Source organism: Pyrgilauda ruficollis, unplaced genomic scaffold (assembly GCF_017590135.1).
Source record: "Pyrgilauda ruficollis isolate IOZ18807 unplaced genomic scaffold, ASM1759013v1 scaffold15, whole genome shotgun sequence".
NCBI lineage: Eukaryota > Metazoa > Chordata > Aves > Passeriformes > Passeridae > Pyrgilauda > Pyrgilauda ruficollis.
Genome location: NW_024513654.1, coordinates 6348497 through 6363786, shown reverse-complemented (window position 1 = coordinate 6363786; position 15290 = coordinate 6348497). Strand labels below are relative to the sequence as shown.

Here is a 15290-nt window from a genome sequence, read left to right as displayed (position 1 = left end):
TTCTGGACAAAACACTGCATTATAAACACACAACTATACAACCAGTAAAGGTTTCCACGACCATACATCTATTTCTGGTTATTTTGTTGAACACATCACATCAAATCAATTTATTTATGGTTATAGGGCACAAGTCACTGGCAGGCAGTGAAACAGCAGCTCAATGTCACATCTAATTAGCAGCACCAAGACAACAGCACACCTAGAAACCAGATTTTCATTCTGTTACTGACGACCACCACTTATAAAAATTGCCACAACTATTAAACTGAAAATAACTTTACATCAGCTCAGTCAAATACTGACAATTCATTTTGCAAAAAAAATCAATACCCAGCTCTATTTCCTCTGCACTTGAAAAATAATCCAGATTATTTTTTAATATATATAAGGATCAGTTCCCAATAGATTCAAATAATGTTTTAGAAACAGAAGGTTAGCTGTAAATTGGGATGCACATACCAGCCAGCTTTGCAATCGAGCTTCTAAAAACGCTTCACGAAAAACCAAACATCTGAACTTTTCATAGACAGAAGGGATCTTTGCAGCATTCTCTCCACACAACCAATGTGACCATAACTGCTTAATAAAAAGTAGGATTTCCTTTCCCTATAGTCAGCTATCTGAATGACAAGAAAGCAATTTGTGTAACTACATCTTCTCCAGAAAGCAATTTTAGACCTCTGTAACACTAAAGCACGTAAAAGAGCTAAAAAGAAATATTCTTCCAGAAACAACTTATTGAGACTAAACCCAAAAAAAGATACAAGAGAAGCAGAACACTACCCATAGTGGAAGTTCATTCCTTTTGACCTTTTTCTTTCCCCAGAATCTTCTGGCTCAGGGAAGTAATAGATACCATTTCCTCATCTCCCTTTTGTAAGGTAAGTGAAAGAAAGAATAGGAAATTATGTCAAGCTTAAAAACTTCTTTTCCTTCAGCACTCACTATAACTTCATACACTCTGGTTTTATGCTCTATTATTTTTAAATTAGCAACATATTCTATTGATAGATGGTGAAATATATATAAAAAATACCCAAAGGATTTCATAAAGCAACATCGTTCTACTTCCTTTTTCCCCTTCTCTCTTCTGTCACCAGAAACCCAGCTTGCTTGGGACTGTGACCAATTACCCTTTCCAAAGAATTCAGAGCTGACTCATTAAATTGAAAATTGAACAAAGGATTAGTCAATACCGTACAAAGCTTGAGAAATAAATCTAACTTTAAAAAAAAGTCATACCCAAGAAGGTAGGAGTAATTCAGCTTACTTAATAACTTCAATGACCCTTATTATAAAAGAAAAAGAAAATTGCATCCAAGAAGTTGATGAAAACTCGTGAAGTAATTTGAATACTTGGTTCAGACCACGGTACTACACTTTTTTGATCATCACCATAAGGGCATTGGTGAAACAGCCCAAAAAAGGCAATGTTCATAAATGGCACATTCAACACTAAGTATTCCAAAGTCTGAGGTTTCTCTTTTAAAGTGGTACTCGTAAAAATATTTCATTTAAAACCTACAGGCTTAAGACATTAGGACTCCATAGAAAAAAACAATGTGTAATGTGATGAATGATGAAATACCTCACAGTAAAAAGAAGAGTAAACCCAACAAAATTCCCAACAGCAAAGCTTCAGGATACAAAATTACAAATTTAATCATCAGCTTGCTTCCAAGGTTATACAGCCACTTTCCTCCCACTAGAGTTCAGTATTTTTTATAACCTCTACAACAAAAAAAAAACCTACTGGTAAAATTATATTCAGTCAGGGTTTAGGGGGAAAAATAAAGGGATAAAAAGACTGTGTATATAAAGATGGGAAGGGAAAGGAGATTAGAGATGGAAAAAAAAAATCAGATCTGGATTGGAGAACAAGTTACAGTTTGTAAATCCATGGCTGCACTGTGATGGTAAAACACTTCTAATCTTCCCATTCCCATGACCTCTGATTAATAAAACTTAATTAATTCACATTACAAGAAACCAATGGATTTAACTTAAAATTGATAATTTTCAATTATTTGTGTACGGTGTTCCATTTCGGTAGAGCCATCCACACATACACTGCAATATATTGAGAAAGGAATTGCCTTTTTTGCATGAGAAAATAAAAAAAGGACAACTTGGGAGCTAAGAAAGCAAAACTATCAATGCTTAATTTTTTTACTTAGAAGTTCTACCAAAACAAAATCATAATGAATAAACATGTGCATTCATCATGCACAGCTTGCCCTTCTTCATGAACTCCTGAAGCCCACAAAATCAGGCTATGACTTACATACTTTCATACCATTTGATCAAGAACATTGCAAAGTCATTAAGCCTCGGGTAAATCTATACTGTTAAGTCAGAAAAACATCAAAATTAACTACAATTTAGATGCTTTCAGCAGAAACATAATGGATTTTTTGCCATTTTCATATAAGGACACATTTCTAAATTGAAACAGTATTTTGCATAGAAAGCAGTCCAGCGTTAAAAATGGCACGTAAGGATCAATCTGAATATAATGATAACATCATTAATATGAAATGTGAATAATTATTGAAATTACTGAGTTAATAATTATTGAAAGAGCAATGGTTTTATTACACAGAGAGTGAAGTGCTTGCTACCATGGAGAATACCTGCTTTTTTTGCAGGCTCTCCTCCAGGGCAGCTGCCAGAGCTGTGGTCACAGGGCAAACCCAGCCCTGATGGAGACAAGTGGAGGTAGTGGCAGCCTCACCCGTGCCCAAAGGTGAGTGGAGAGGGACAGGGTGGTCCCACAGCAGCACCCTGAATGCCCATGGCAGCAGGACCCTCCTGGCAGCCAGGCTGCCCTGCTGGGGAGGTGTCCCTGAGCAGGGGGACCTGAGAGCCAACTCACCCCACAGAAACCCTGAGTTGCTCACCTGGGCTTGCTGCAGCTCTCTGCAAAGCACCCACCAGGTTTTATAACCCAACATCTTTTTATTTCCCTTTCCCGCTGCTCTCCTCCGCCACCACAAACCCAGCTTGTGTGGGACTGTGGGCAATCACCTTCCCCAAAGAATTCACAAGTCACTCGTTTAATTGAAAATTGAACAAAGAATTTGTCAGCACCATACAATGCATGAGAAATAAATACAACTTTAAAAAAAACTCATAAAAGTAGCAAAGCTCTGAGGACACAGGGCCAATGACACTAACGAGGACTAGAGCCAAGCTAGGCCACCTTCTCGGTTTGAATATCTGCCTGGGTAAACAACACTTTCCCAACAGAAATTTGGGTTATTTTACAAATAACTGTGCTTTCCAAAAAAAAAAAAAAAAGGCATTCTACAGGTATACAGACACTCAGAAATATCAAAAAAAGGAGACATAGCTAAATAAATACAAAGATGAGACTTTTCCAATGAGCAATGAGACACTTTGGAATGGATATCAAAGTTATGCCTGCAGATTTCAGTGACACTCAGTTGACATACAAACCTTAAAGCAGCATGGCTAAAATACAATTTTTTGAAATTCTTAAATAACAAAAAATTGCACTACTGACAATAACCAGTTTTAAAAAAATCTATACACTAGATAAGACCCCATGCCAACATTCACCTTACAGAGTATTCAAGACAAATGGGAGCAATACTCAAAAAAAGCTTGTCTGCATCTACAGTGCACATTTTGCATATCAGCCACACTCTCTCTTATAAAAGACATTGCTTTAAAGTATTTCTGATCAACTGATAGTTACTGGCTGCCTGCTCATTCAGCACTCTCAACTGCTATTCCTTCCTTAATAAGTGTTATGTAGAAATGCATGACACCTATAGATTCATAAAAAGATGACTGTACACTTCAAGTTCATGACTTATTTGCAAAATTTTCACTTCTCAGTAACGAAAAATTAACCAGTGCTCTCCTATTCTGGGTTTATGCTGCTGCCTCAAGAGAAATTCCACTTCAAAAAATCAATCTGTTATATTGACAGTAGAAATTTATATTCCTGCACTTTGCATTTGTCAATACAGAACACTTGAAACTTACCTAGTAATCTGTAGAACTGCTAGACACCAATCATCAGGAAAGCGCATTGCAAGAAAAAAAGAATCTAGCTTTTATAAGGAAGGAGAATCTCTTTTCAGAAGCTGGTTGGTAAAGTTGGTAAAGTTACTCCCCAGTAAAATGCAAAAATAGAAAAATAAGAGAGTGACAAATTTCAATGTCAAAGATTTATTTCTGATATGGACAGAAGAGAAGAAAGAGAAAGGAATTTGCTTGCACCTCTCCCATTCTACCACTGCTTTGCTGAAAAGGAGTCCCAGGACAAAATCTGTCAAGACCCGCACAGCATTTTCCCCTACACTGTTCTTCCTGCAGCCTTCCTTCAGTCAGCATTCCTTCAGTCTTTTCTATCATAGATTTAAAATACCTTCCTCAGCATTTGAAGAGTTATACACCAGGTTGAGGGTTTGGCAAAATCAAAAAAGAACCCTTTGCTCCACTAAATTATTTCTGAATGTGCAGGAAAGTGTGTATTATGTCCAGGACACATTTCCAGTGCCTTTATAAGTTACTACTTCCATCTGTTAAAACAAATTCAGAAACAAAACTAATCTCTGTAGAAGTAAATTTTTTCTTCTTAGTGAGAATCAGGTTCTTAATTTTCTGGTAAATTTCATTTATTTTCATTACAATTTCTAGATATGAAGGAATATTGCTTTAATGACCTGTCATAAAATCTGTTCCTCCTAGCAGCTATTTTTAAAGCTCGGGAATTAATTACAACTCTTGGTTACCTCAATCATATGCAACCAAGACTTTTGGTTCCTCATCCACTTCTACACATCAGTTGGCAAGAATCTGAATGCCTCTGCTCACAACAGCAGCCAAGAGTTTGCTCCTAGTTATTACAAACATTTTTAGAATACTCCCTGTTTCAGATTCTCTTCCAATAGAGAAAGCTTCAAGAACTCCAATGGAAATACAAATGTTTATCAAGACTGGCAAAAAACTTGTTTAAATTTTTTTTTTTTCTCAAATATTGTTTTGCAAGGAGTAAAAATCCATCATAGATGTTCCCACGTTTTGGCTAAACACCCACTGTAGCCAAAATGAAGATGTTTAATATTACTTTCTCTCTCCAGCAGGTCTGTACCTCAGATGTAATACTGATGCAATTTAATTAAGAGTTTTTAGGCTAAAACTGCCTCCAGCCTGGACTCTCTGCTACACAAAGAAAGTTTATTCCATTTGAAGCCATCCCTATATATATATATTCTTAGGCTAGTCTGAAGACTAAATTAGTATTTCTGTGAATTATTTTTATTTATCTAGTTGAAATGAGATAGCTCTGCTGCCCTCCCCTCCCTATGTAACAGCATAGTCTGTCATGCATTATTTACCAGAAGTGAAAATACAATTTGAAGAAAAAAGACTTTTTTATCAATGAGCACTGCCTGGCTGTGCTCAGGAAGAGGATCTGAGCCAGCTTGGCACTGACTTTGCTGGTGCAGGTATTTATCACTGCACATGGTCCTGCACCAAGCTGGCAGTCACTGTTTGCTCTTCCTCACTGCTGTGCACAGACATTGATTTTAGTTCAGGCCAGCCGTGTGCTCTTGAGGCAGAACTCCCCATGGTCCCCACCTCCTGTGCTTGGATTTGCATTAGGAAATGTTCCTGCAGCTGGAACACACCAAGTGCATTCCCTGCAGACAGAGCTGTGGCAGCAGTGGTGCTGCTAATGCTAATCCTGATGTGAGTACTCAGGAGCAGAGCCCAGCAAGGCCTCCAGGACTGGCCCCAGCCCCGAGGCTGTACCGGCTCTAACAGGGCAGCCTAAGCACCCCACTGTCCACTTTGCTTGCAAAATGCACATCTGTGTTCCCAACTTTCTTTCATTTATTTATATATACATGATCAAAGAGAGAACTTGATCTACAGTCTATACACAAGTCTTGAATCCAGAAATAGACTAATTGCCATATTGGTGCATTTCTAGAACAGACTGTACAGCTCAGAGTTGGACTCCACATTTCACAGAAATATCATGTGTCAGGACAGCAGTTTGTGACTGAAGCAAGTTACTTGTACACTTAACTAGTCCAATGAAATCCTACTGTAAATGTGCATCTGATTTAAACCAGTGGAAATCACTGGTTTCAAAGGGGGAGATTTACAGTGGAGATGAGCCACATGTTTGGTTGCATTAGAAGTTCTGAACACTGTAATCCTATGCTCCCTTCACATGCAGCTCACATTGTTATGTAAAGTGATTGTTTTTAGTTTACAAGCTGTTGTACAGACTATTTCTGATATATTCCCACAGATGTGTGACTTAACTACTGTGGAACATAGAAAGAGATTTCTGCAATTGCCCTCTAAACATCGACTTTGTTATTTCTTGACTCTGCTGATGAACTTCAGGTGAGCCAATTCCAGTTTCTCAAGGGTCACTTACTGTATTTGCAAGTATCTACATTTTTTTTAATGCATGGTCAACTTGTTATCCATCAGACTTCCATATATATTCAACTGAAGTAGAGCAACTGATGTTTTTCGTTGTATATATATATATGTGTATAGAGTGCATGTACTTATACGCACAACTTATACATGAAAAGTGCATGTGCATATTTCTAATATATGTATTTTAGATGGCTTTTACAATTAAAAAAACCAACAGACAAAATACACAAAAAATATTGCTGCATATCTGCCTCAGGTTTCTAAGGAATTAGGCTTCTTTTCTTTCCTTCAGGCAAGGAAAATCTAAAGCTTTGACTAATATCAAATGAATCTGAGGGTGCACAGACTCCAAATTAAGCAGCTAAAAATGGAAAGAGATGACACAAGTATAGATCTGAATGACTTTTGGTTAAAGTATCTGTGAAGACACTCATAGTTCATAAATTCTATTTATCTCACCCAAACTCTGACAGAGACAGCCTTTTACCAGATGGCATTAAGGCAAATGCTCCATTTCCTAATGATTATTTACTCCTGATCACTTCTGATCTGCAGGTGGCCTTTGCAGAGCATCACTCTGCTTCCTCTAACCTTAATACACCAGGTGACCTTTTAGTCATTTCATTTGTATGACGGGAATTGGCAATTCCAGGTTTGATCCCCAAGGCTTTTCCAGGACAACTGCTGCACTGCCCACTCACATTATTCTCTTATTGCTCTCTGCCACCATTACAGAGCTCTGGAAGAACATGCAGTGCACTTCTCTGGGGAAATTTTTGCTTAAAATTTTTTTTTACATTATGGAAACCATTGGTCACCAATAAGAATTACTTATTTTGCACTGATAATTATCTTAATATTCACTTTTGCCTACAAGGTGAGATTCCACTCCTGCTATTCTGCAGACATAGAACAGCCACAGTAACTGGTAATGCAGTAACCATAGATAACAACTATATCAATATACCACTGCTCTCATTCACTCTGTGTGGCCTCCATGTGTTGAGCTCCACCAGACCTAAAAGAGAGTTGTAAGACTAAAACAAACACCTAATTTCTGGTTCAGCTTGTGATTGAAGAGGGAGACAGAAAAAAGATAAACAGTTGATTTGACATAACGTTCAGTTAAATAATTACATTCTAGGAAGGCAAGATGTGACACATGTAACAACACTGCATTACCCCAAGTTCAAGAATATGAACTACTTAAAGCATTTGACTTCATAAAAATAGTTACAATACATTAGACTGTACTCCCAATAAGGAATTCCTCCCACAAAATTAAAGGCTTTCTTTGCAGTCACTCAGCACATTTTATGCCTGTATTTTGACACTTGAACCATAAAATTTAAAATGACTAGACATCAACTAACTATTTGTGGTGCATGAAAATTCATTTCTATCCCATTGAAGAGCATCAAATACCTACGTTAAAGAATGGTAGGTTTGTTAAATAATTAATATAAATAATCATTTTACAGTTATTAATTAAGGATATTTTTAAAATCTCCATTCCAAATTTATTTCTGGTATGCAACCTGATGATGCTTTTAAGCTAATGTAATTGTTAATTTAGCCAGTGTAAACAAAAAAATAAGAATCAGAACCAAGCAGCTGAGATTTCTTGTATGATCTTCCCAGTAGTTATTAATGCACTCCAAGTCTATAAACAGGTGAGATAATTATACTTGGAAGCAAGGGCAATATCAGATTCCTGAAGGGCAGAAGTTAAGCATCAGCTGTTCTGTGACAACTACAAGCACTTGCCTATCCTTTGACAATCTGCAGAAACTCCAATGTAATTTTCTCTTCCTTAACTGCAAGATGAACTTCCAGATGATGAACTGCTTGTGGCAGTAACACTCAGACAAGTTCCCACTGAGCAACCTGCAGTCAGAAAAGAACAACACTGCAACTCTGTCATGTCAAACCTGCACACGTCTCACACAGAGGTTGGGAGACAACTGGTTTTAGGAGAGTTTGTGAGCAAGTGCCAAAACCTCGCTATTTCTTAACACGATTTTTACTCACTGCCACAGGCCCCTTTTCCACAACTTTTTACCCACTCCTAGGCTTTCTCTCTGGAAAACGTTTCTGTTCACCAATTACACATTCAAGCACAGACACCCCTTCTTCATTCTTTTGGGAGACATAACTGTTCACCAATGGAAGGAAAACAGCTGTCAACCTGCCCAACTTGATGAGGTCTTCATTTGGTAGGGAAACATTGCAACATCACTAAAATCCAGACACATGAGTAAATTAGCTCCAATCCAGTTACTACCTTCTTAGTAAGAACAGATCCCAGCCTTTCAATCTGAAAGAAAAAATCTACATTAGGAAAAGACAAACTATTACAAGGTTATCAGAGAAAATATATTTTAAAATTAAACTGGAGAGCTGAAGAGGAAAACAAACTACAAACCAATGAGAATAGAACTAGCTTATTTTTCCAAAGGTGGCTGTAGATGTCTGTGTTTAAGTAAGTCCCTTCCCTTCTGCTTCAGCCATGTGAGGCAGCCTCCAAGCTGCCAGCTCATCTGGCTGTGCAACTTTGCAATAGGATGTAATAAAATAATTGAAAAAGTCATTCCAGAAATACTGAATTACCCAGGAACCACTCTGTGTACTCTGGCCAATAAAACACTGTTATCTCTCTTACAATAAGCCATACTGTTTATACAAACAAAGTTAGCTTTCATGCATCAGCCATCTATTTATTTAGCAAGATCAGCTATCGCTGTAAATCAATTTTTTTGCAAATGAGAAAGACAGCTGCTGTAAAACCTACTTAAAACTCTTTACTGCATTCAGTATTTTGTTACAGAACAGGCCAACAAGAATAGGGGAAAAAAAAAGAATCACCAGCACCACATCTGGTGGGACTCTGAAACAGTCTTCACTTTTACAAGCATTTCTAAGGAAAAGGTATAATTTACTGTTTACTTAATAGTTACATATCTTTAAATATGAACGAGTACATTAAAAAGTACGACAAGAAAAGCTTACAACTGACAGTCAAACTGGGTACTATCAGGATGATACATAAAATAGTCAACTGAAAGGTAACTCACAGAATCAGTACTACAGGTTGGCTAAGCCATGAGTGAAAACACAGCAAAAATGGGTTTCTTTTCAGATCAGCTGTGTAAAAAAGAGAAGAGAACTAATCCTGAGTAAGCCTGAAGTTTCATGTAGCTTTTGTCCTGGAACAGTCATACAGAAAAGTCTTACTAAGGACAATTCACACAACATAACCAACTAAAAGGCTGGAGCCTCTTTCATTACTCTGATGAATCAGGAGGTCACTGCCACATTTTCAGAGGTCAACACCTTGCAAAATATCAGCTTGGAAAACCTCAGCTGGATAGACAGTATCACCAATGGCATCTGAATACAATGTGGCTACAAAATCTAATGGAGGTTTCAACTGGAATTAGGTGGCTTCAAGTCAAACTTATTTCACTATGCAGGACAAGTAGCTGGTTGCAGAACTCCTAAATCCAAGGACCATGAATCAGCCTTACTGGCAACTCTCAGAGTAAGAGCTGGGGATGGGGAAGTGCAAGAACACAGAGAGCACTAAGCACTATTCAGCACAGCTTCTTCTCAAGTTATTTTATCCATTAATCTTTTCATCCACTATTTTAAATTTGAAACTCAGCAAGTCAGATTTGTTGCAAGCAGTCAACGTCTGTAGGACTCCAGGGAAAATCACAATGTCAAATTTGGGCATCGGGAGAAAAAGGTGTACGGAAGGGAAGCCCCAGGTTTGGATGCACGTGCTGCATTTAGTACTGTCTGCTGCAAAATGCCAGAGTGCAGCAAGCTCTACTTTCTGCCTGCCCCAGCAAGGGTGCTCATGGCCAGGATGCAGCACAGACCAGCTTCTGATGAGCAGGTAAGATGTTCCAGGTCAGGCTGCGACAGGAATAATGGCACTGGGCTCTGAAGAGAGAATACACACTGAAATAAACCCCTCTGTCAGTGGGGTTTTGGTGGGTTTTTTTTAATGTTCATATTCAACAGTTTCTAAGTAATAAAGAACTACAGTGCATTTTCACAGAAGGTTGCTCATTAAACCACAGTAAAGCTTTCTGAAACCCCAAGTCAAAAAGCATAAATGTTTAGGATGAGACTGAAAAAATCCTGATGGCCTTCAAGTTTATTTGAAAGACAGATTACAGAATATTATGTAAGGCACAAATCTCAGAACTATTCCCCATTGTATTTACAAATATTACCAAGTTTTACAAGATCATGAATTTTCATAAAAAGTGACATTTTCAAAAAGCTTTTCTTGCTTTAATCCTCCTTCTTTCTTTTGATAGGATTAAATGCTGAAATGGCAGGCTGTTAAATAAGCACAGTGAAATGCCAACTGTGAAGCATTTAACTCCATGTATTCACAAATTAACATTTCACAGTTGCTTTAAATTTTGACATTATAGTTCAGTACCTTCAGGCAACTTATTTCAGAAGGTGCTGGATTTGATTTACATTATTTTTCATTTTAGATTCATATGTTATGGTACTGGAATACCTTGAAGTTTCCCTTAATCCCCGATAAAGGAAATTTAGTTTTATGAAAAGCTGACAAATATTACTCCTTTTTTTACAGTGCAAGATTGAAAGATGGTGTTATAGGTCCTTCCCTTGAGTTACTCCAGTCCTCAGTCCTGATCACAATGTTCAGAATGAACTGGAGAAAACATCAAGCAGCATTCATAAAAAAGCACTGGGATGCTAATTCTTTAATTCTTTCTATTATTAGATTACTTCAGGAGATATTTGTGTGCTTCTGAGAAAACTGCTGCAAGAATGAATCCTGTGGGCTACCAGACATGGCATTTTAGATGGAAATTTTTACTTTGCAGAATATGAAATGCAGTTTCAGTATTGCTAAAGTTAATATTTATAGAAGGGATTTCACAAATCATAATGAAAAACCCTACCAACAATAAAAAAGCTCCAAGACTTACTGCCTGTAGAAATAAGAAATTGTGCAGAAATATGAACCTGTGGCTATTCCTACAGTACAACCTCAGACAACATAGTTGACACCAGAGTTTAAAGGTGTTCTCTCAAATTTTTCTTGGGTTATGTAACTTATTTCATGATCAATAATGGTTCTCTTGGGCTCCTGAATTTCTGTAAAAAGACTTTAAGAGAAAACTTGGAACAAATATATTTTTAGTGTGCAGTGGAGAACCTCTCTACAATACTTTGGATTCTTACAACCAATAAAAAGCACAAGCCATTTACAGTTTACATATGTATAAGATTATCAGAAGATACCAATCTCTTTGCAATAGTTTCTACAATTTCTAGAAAACTACTTAATCTTTACCAGAAAAATCAGTATGTAGATAAAAGAAACATGACTACAAAGATTTGTAGAGCAGTTCATAAGAAACAAGATTCTCAGCTCAATACAACCGCACTTCTGATTGATTCTTCTCTAGAGAGGTGGATCCAGAGAAAAGCACCAGCATATCTACAGAGCAGTCAATGCACAGGGTACTTACAAAGCTGCCTCAGGTCTCTGCTACTCATACTTCATCTCCATCCTTCTGCCAGTTCTACAGAAAGCAGACTGTATTTTCCTTTTATAAATAAAGAAACTTTGATTTTTGCTGAAAAATCATGCTATTCTTTTTATAACACTACACAGGAAGTGCTGGCACTGGTAAAGAGTCTCACCGAAGGTAGAGAGGGCCCAGGGTTCACTCTAAAAAGATGTACTCCAAGGGAAAATAGAACAATTCTTTTTAATTGTAGAAATCAACCTGGTACTACTGACAGGCAGTCCAGGGGACATAACCATCCATATTTATGACATAGCCATCCACTTTATATCTACATGCTTGTATCTCATAATTTAGGGATACCTCATTATTTAACCACAGAACACCTGTCTGGCAATCCAATGCTGCTAATGCTAATTACTGCATCCTAGCCATACATCATTTTTACATAGCAATGCACTGATTAACATTAATTCCAGCAGCATGTACTACTAATTAAGGTATTTAAGGATGTTTACATGTTTCACACAGAAATGTGCCAAATCACTCTCTGAAGTCTTACTCCTGTTTCAGATTTGACAAACATAAGCCTGAGACACCTTTGTATTGTAACAGACACTTCAATAATGCTCCAGATATATTCAATAACACAGAATCTTTTTTCAAAATCAATTGTGACATCTACTAATGTTCCATAAATTCTGGGATCAGATTAAAGTCTTGCCAAAATTCATTACAAAGTATTAAACCTGTCTAGTCTTTTATCACTACTACTAACACAATAAAAAGAATGAAAATGTCAGGAAGCATAGAAAGTTATGAGAATTTTCCTCAGGAACATCGTAGAACACATTCTGAATCAGGGGATGTATTGTCATGCCTTTTTGAGGCTTGTGTAAATTAGGCCCTGTTAAAACAGAATGTACCTTTTACTTTTCACTACAACTTTGTCTGCTATTTCTCTTTTGTAGTTTCTGACGTTGTTATTCATTCTAACTTCATCTTGAGTAAATATTGCACATGTGAGCATTACAATAAGGATTTAATATAAAAAAGATATTAAGTATTGCCATCAGCTGCCTCATGGTTAATATTGCATTAGGGCTAATAATCACAACTAAGGATAGAATAAACTTTTTGTTTGGAAAAATGACACAATTTTTTCATTTTAACTTACTATTTAGCTACTCACACAGTATTTCTGAAAAGAACAAGATTCCAGTGCTAAATGTGTAAGCAAACCTTCCTATTTTGTTGAGGACCTTTGAAAATACTCTTACCACTCAGTGAGATGTCCTAACGTTTTGTAACTTAGCCTGCAAATTTAACCAGGTTTCTTAAGGAAGAGATTTCTATGATTTTGCTACATCTGTTGAATATAAACTGAGAACCAAAAAGTAGTTTTGCAAGTTGCTGATTTTCAGTTTCCACATTGTCCCATACTGAGATTTCAAAAGCAGGATCTTTAAACCAGGCCACCATTCCAGGGGCCTCAAGTTCAAGGTGGCTGGGCACAGTGAATTCTCCAGAGCCAGCTGAGCTTGAGATGCAGCAACCCAAACTAAGGAGTCTCTGCTCTGGGAATGTTTGAACTCCCTGAATGAAGGACTGCAGCACAAATGCACAGAAAATCCGCATGTACATTGCGGGCCAGATTTCCAAAAACTCAGGACATATTTAAAAACTGCCATTTCATTTAAAAACCTGCCATTTCACTTTAGACACTGACACAGAAGATGAGTTTTTGAGAGCCTCTCTGTGAGTACTTTTCCACAGTTTTAAAAGAAGCCATTCCACCCTCACTCCTTTACTCCTACTGCCATCTGCTGTCACAAACACATCAGTGCCAGTGTCTGCAGGGCATTTTCCCTTTCCTCCTCTGTGTAAAAGAATGTGTTCTAACACTGCTACTCAGCCTCTAAAAATAATCATATGCTAATTTGTCTAGAGGAGTGCACTGGTAAATCAATGCATTACCACTTCAACTGCTTGAGCACCAACCCTGCAGATCCGTGCATGGTTTCATACAGAGATGCTGCTCAGCCATACCCCTTTTTGTCAAAACATAATATACAGTAAGCTGAAAACAAGTATCACAGCATTTGTTACAAGAATTTTAGACCCAATGCAAAGTGGAATTTAATGGTGGAAAACTGAATGAGATGTTGAAATTCTGGATTCTTGCTGCTCCAGTGGAAAATGATGCTGGTCTCCAAACACAACTCCAGTCAGATGTAACAAAGGCAAAGGCTTAAGTTCTTAAGTTAGTGGCACTCAGCAGAGGGTAAAATTCAGGACAGGTATTTTTGTTCCAGTGATTTCTTTACATGAAACCAACTGTTAACACAAAGTCTTTTTAAAGCTTTGGGAGGTTTTCTTCAATAAGCACACTACCACTACTACTCAGCACAAGCCCAATTCAATTTGATTACTAACACAATATCCCTCTAATGTAAAACTGAAAGGCTGTTTCATACATCACACTTTTCTTTGAAGAAATAGAAAAAGGTCATTCTCACCCTCACAAAACAAGGCAGGCAATCTGCAGGCTGTATGCTGCTGAACTCCTGTTATCAAGTGCAATAATTAGTAAAATACTACCTTACAATACTGGCCAGGCAAAGACAGGTGAATCTTACTCACTGCTTTCTAAACACTGCCCTGCCCAAATACAACAGGACTATAAAATGTGTATTTTCCACTATTTGTTTTAATGCAGCTGGACAGCTGGCAGTATATTCAAACCAGGTACAGTTTCAAGCACAGTTGTGAGAACTGAACACAATTTTATCCATACATGGTAATTTGCCAGTGGATTAAAAAGTAAATAACTGGTCTGCTATGTTTTGGGGTTGTTTCTTTCTGTTATGTTACATTTAATTGCCTAAAGACACACTTTCTAGATAATGTATCAAGTGCATGAGACAAAGTGCAATATGCAGAGATGACACCCTTTTTTTTTTACCGTTTTAATAGAACTTCTTGATTTTTCTTCCCAAACATTACTGCTCAGCTCCATTGTGCAATGAACATTTGTTTCTCTTTCATAGGATCCAAACACCAGTAACCTGAAATACAAAAGACTGTGGTAAGAACTGTAATACCATTACATATACCCCAGATACCACATTAAACTCCCTATTCTTCATCTAGACACTATTATTACTGATATGCATATGGAGAAGTCCAGAAAGAACAGATTGCAAAGGCACAGCCTTACACCAAAGGAAAGACAGTGCCACCCTCTAGTGGAAGAACTCCAAAAATATAAAATATAACAGAATTTTTAGCTAAGGTTTTTTGGTTTTTTTTTGAGTTGAC

The 15290-nt window shown here is 37.3% G+C and overlaps 1 protein-coding gene across 1 annotated transcript in view; it reads right to left on the bottom strand.

The window, feature by feature from the left end:
* PDZD8 (PDZ domain containing 8) overlaps positions 1-15290 on the bottom strand; it is a 52737-nt gene that overhangs the window by 15890 nt on the left and 21557 nt on the right. The window contains exon 3 of the mRNA XM_041461356.1: positions 14935-15037. Coding sequence (XP_041317290.1) covers positions 14935-15037 — 103 coding nt within the window. The remainder of the gene's footprint in view (positions 1-14934; positions 15038-15290) is intronic.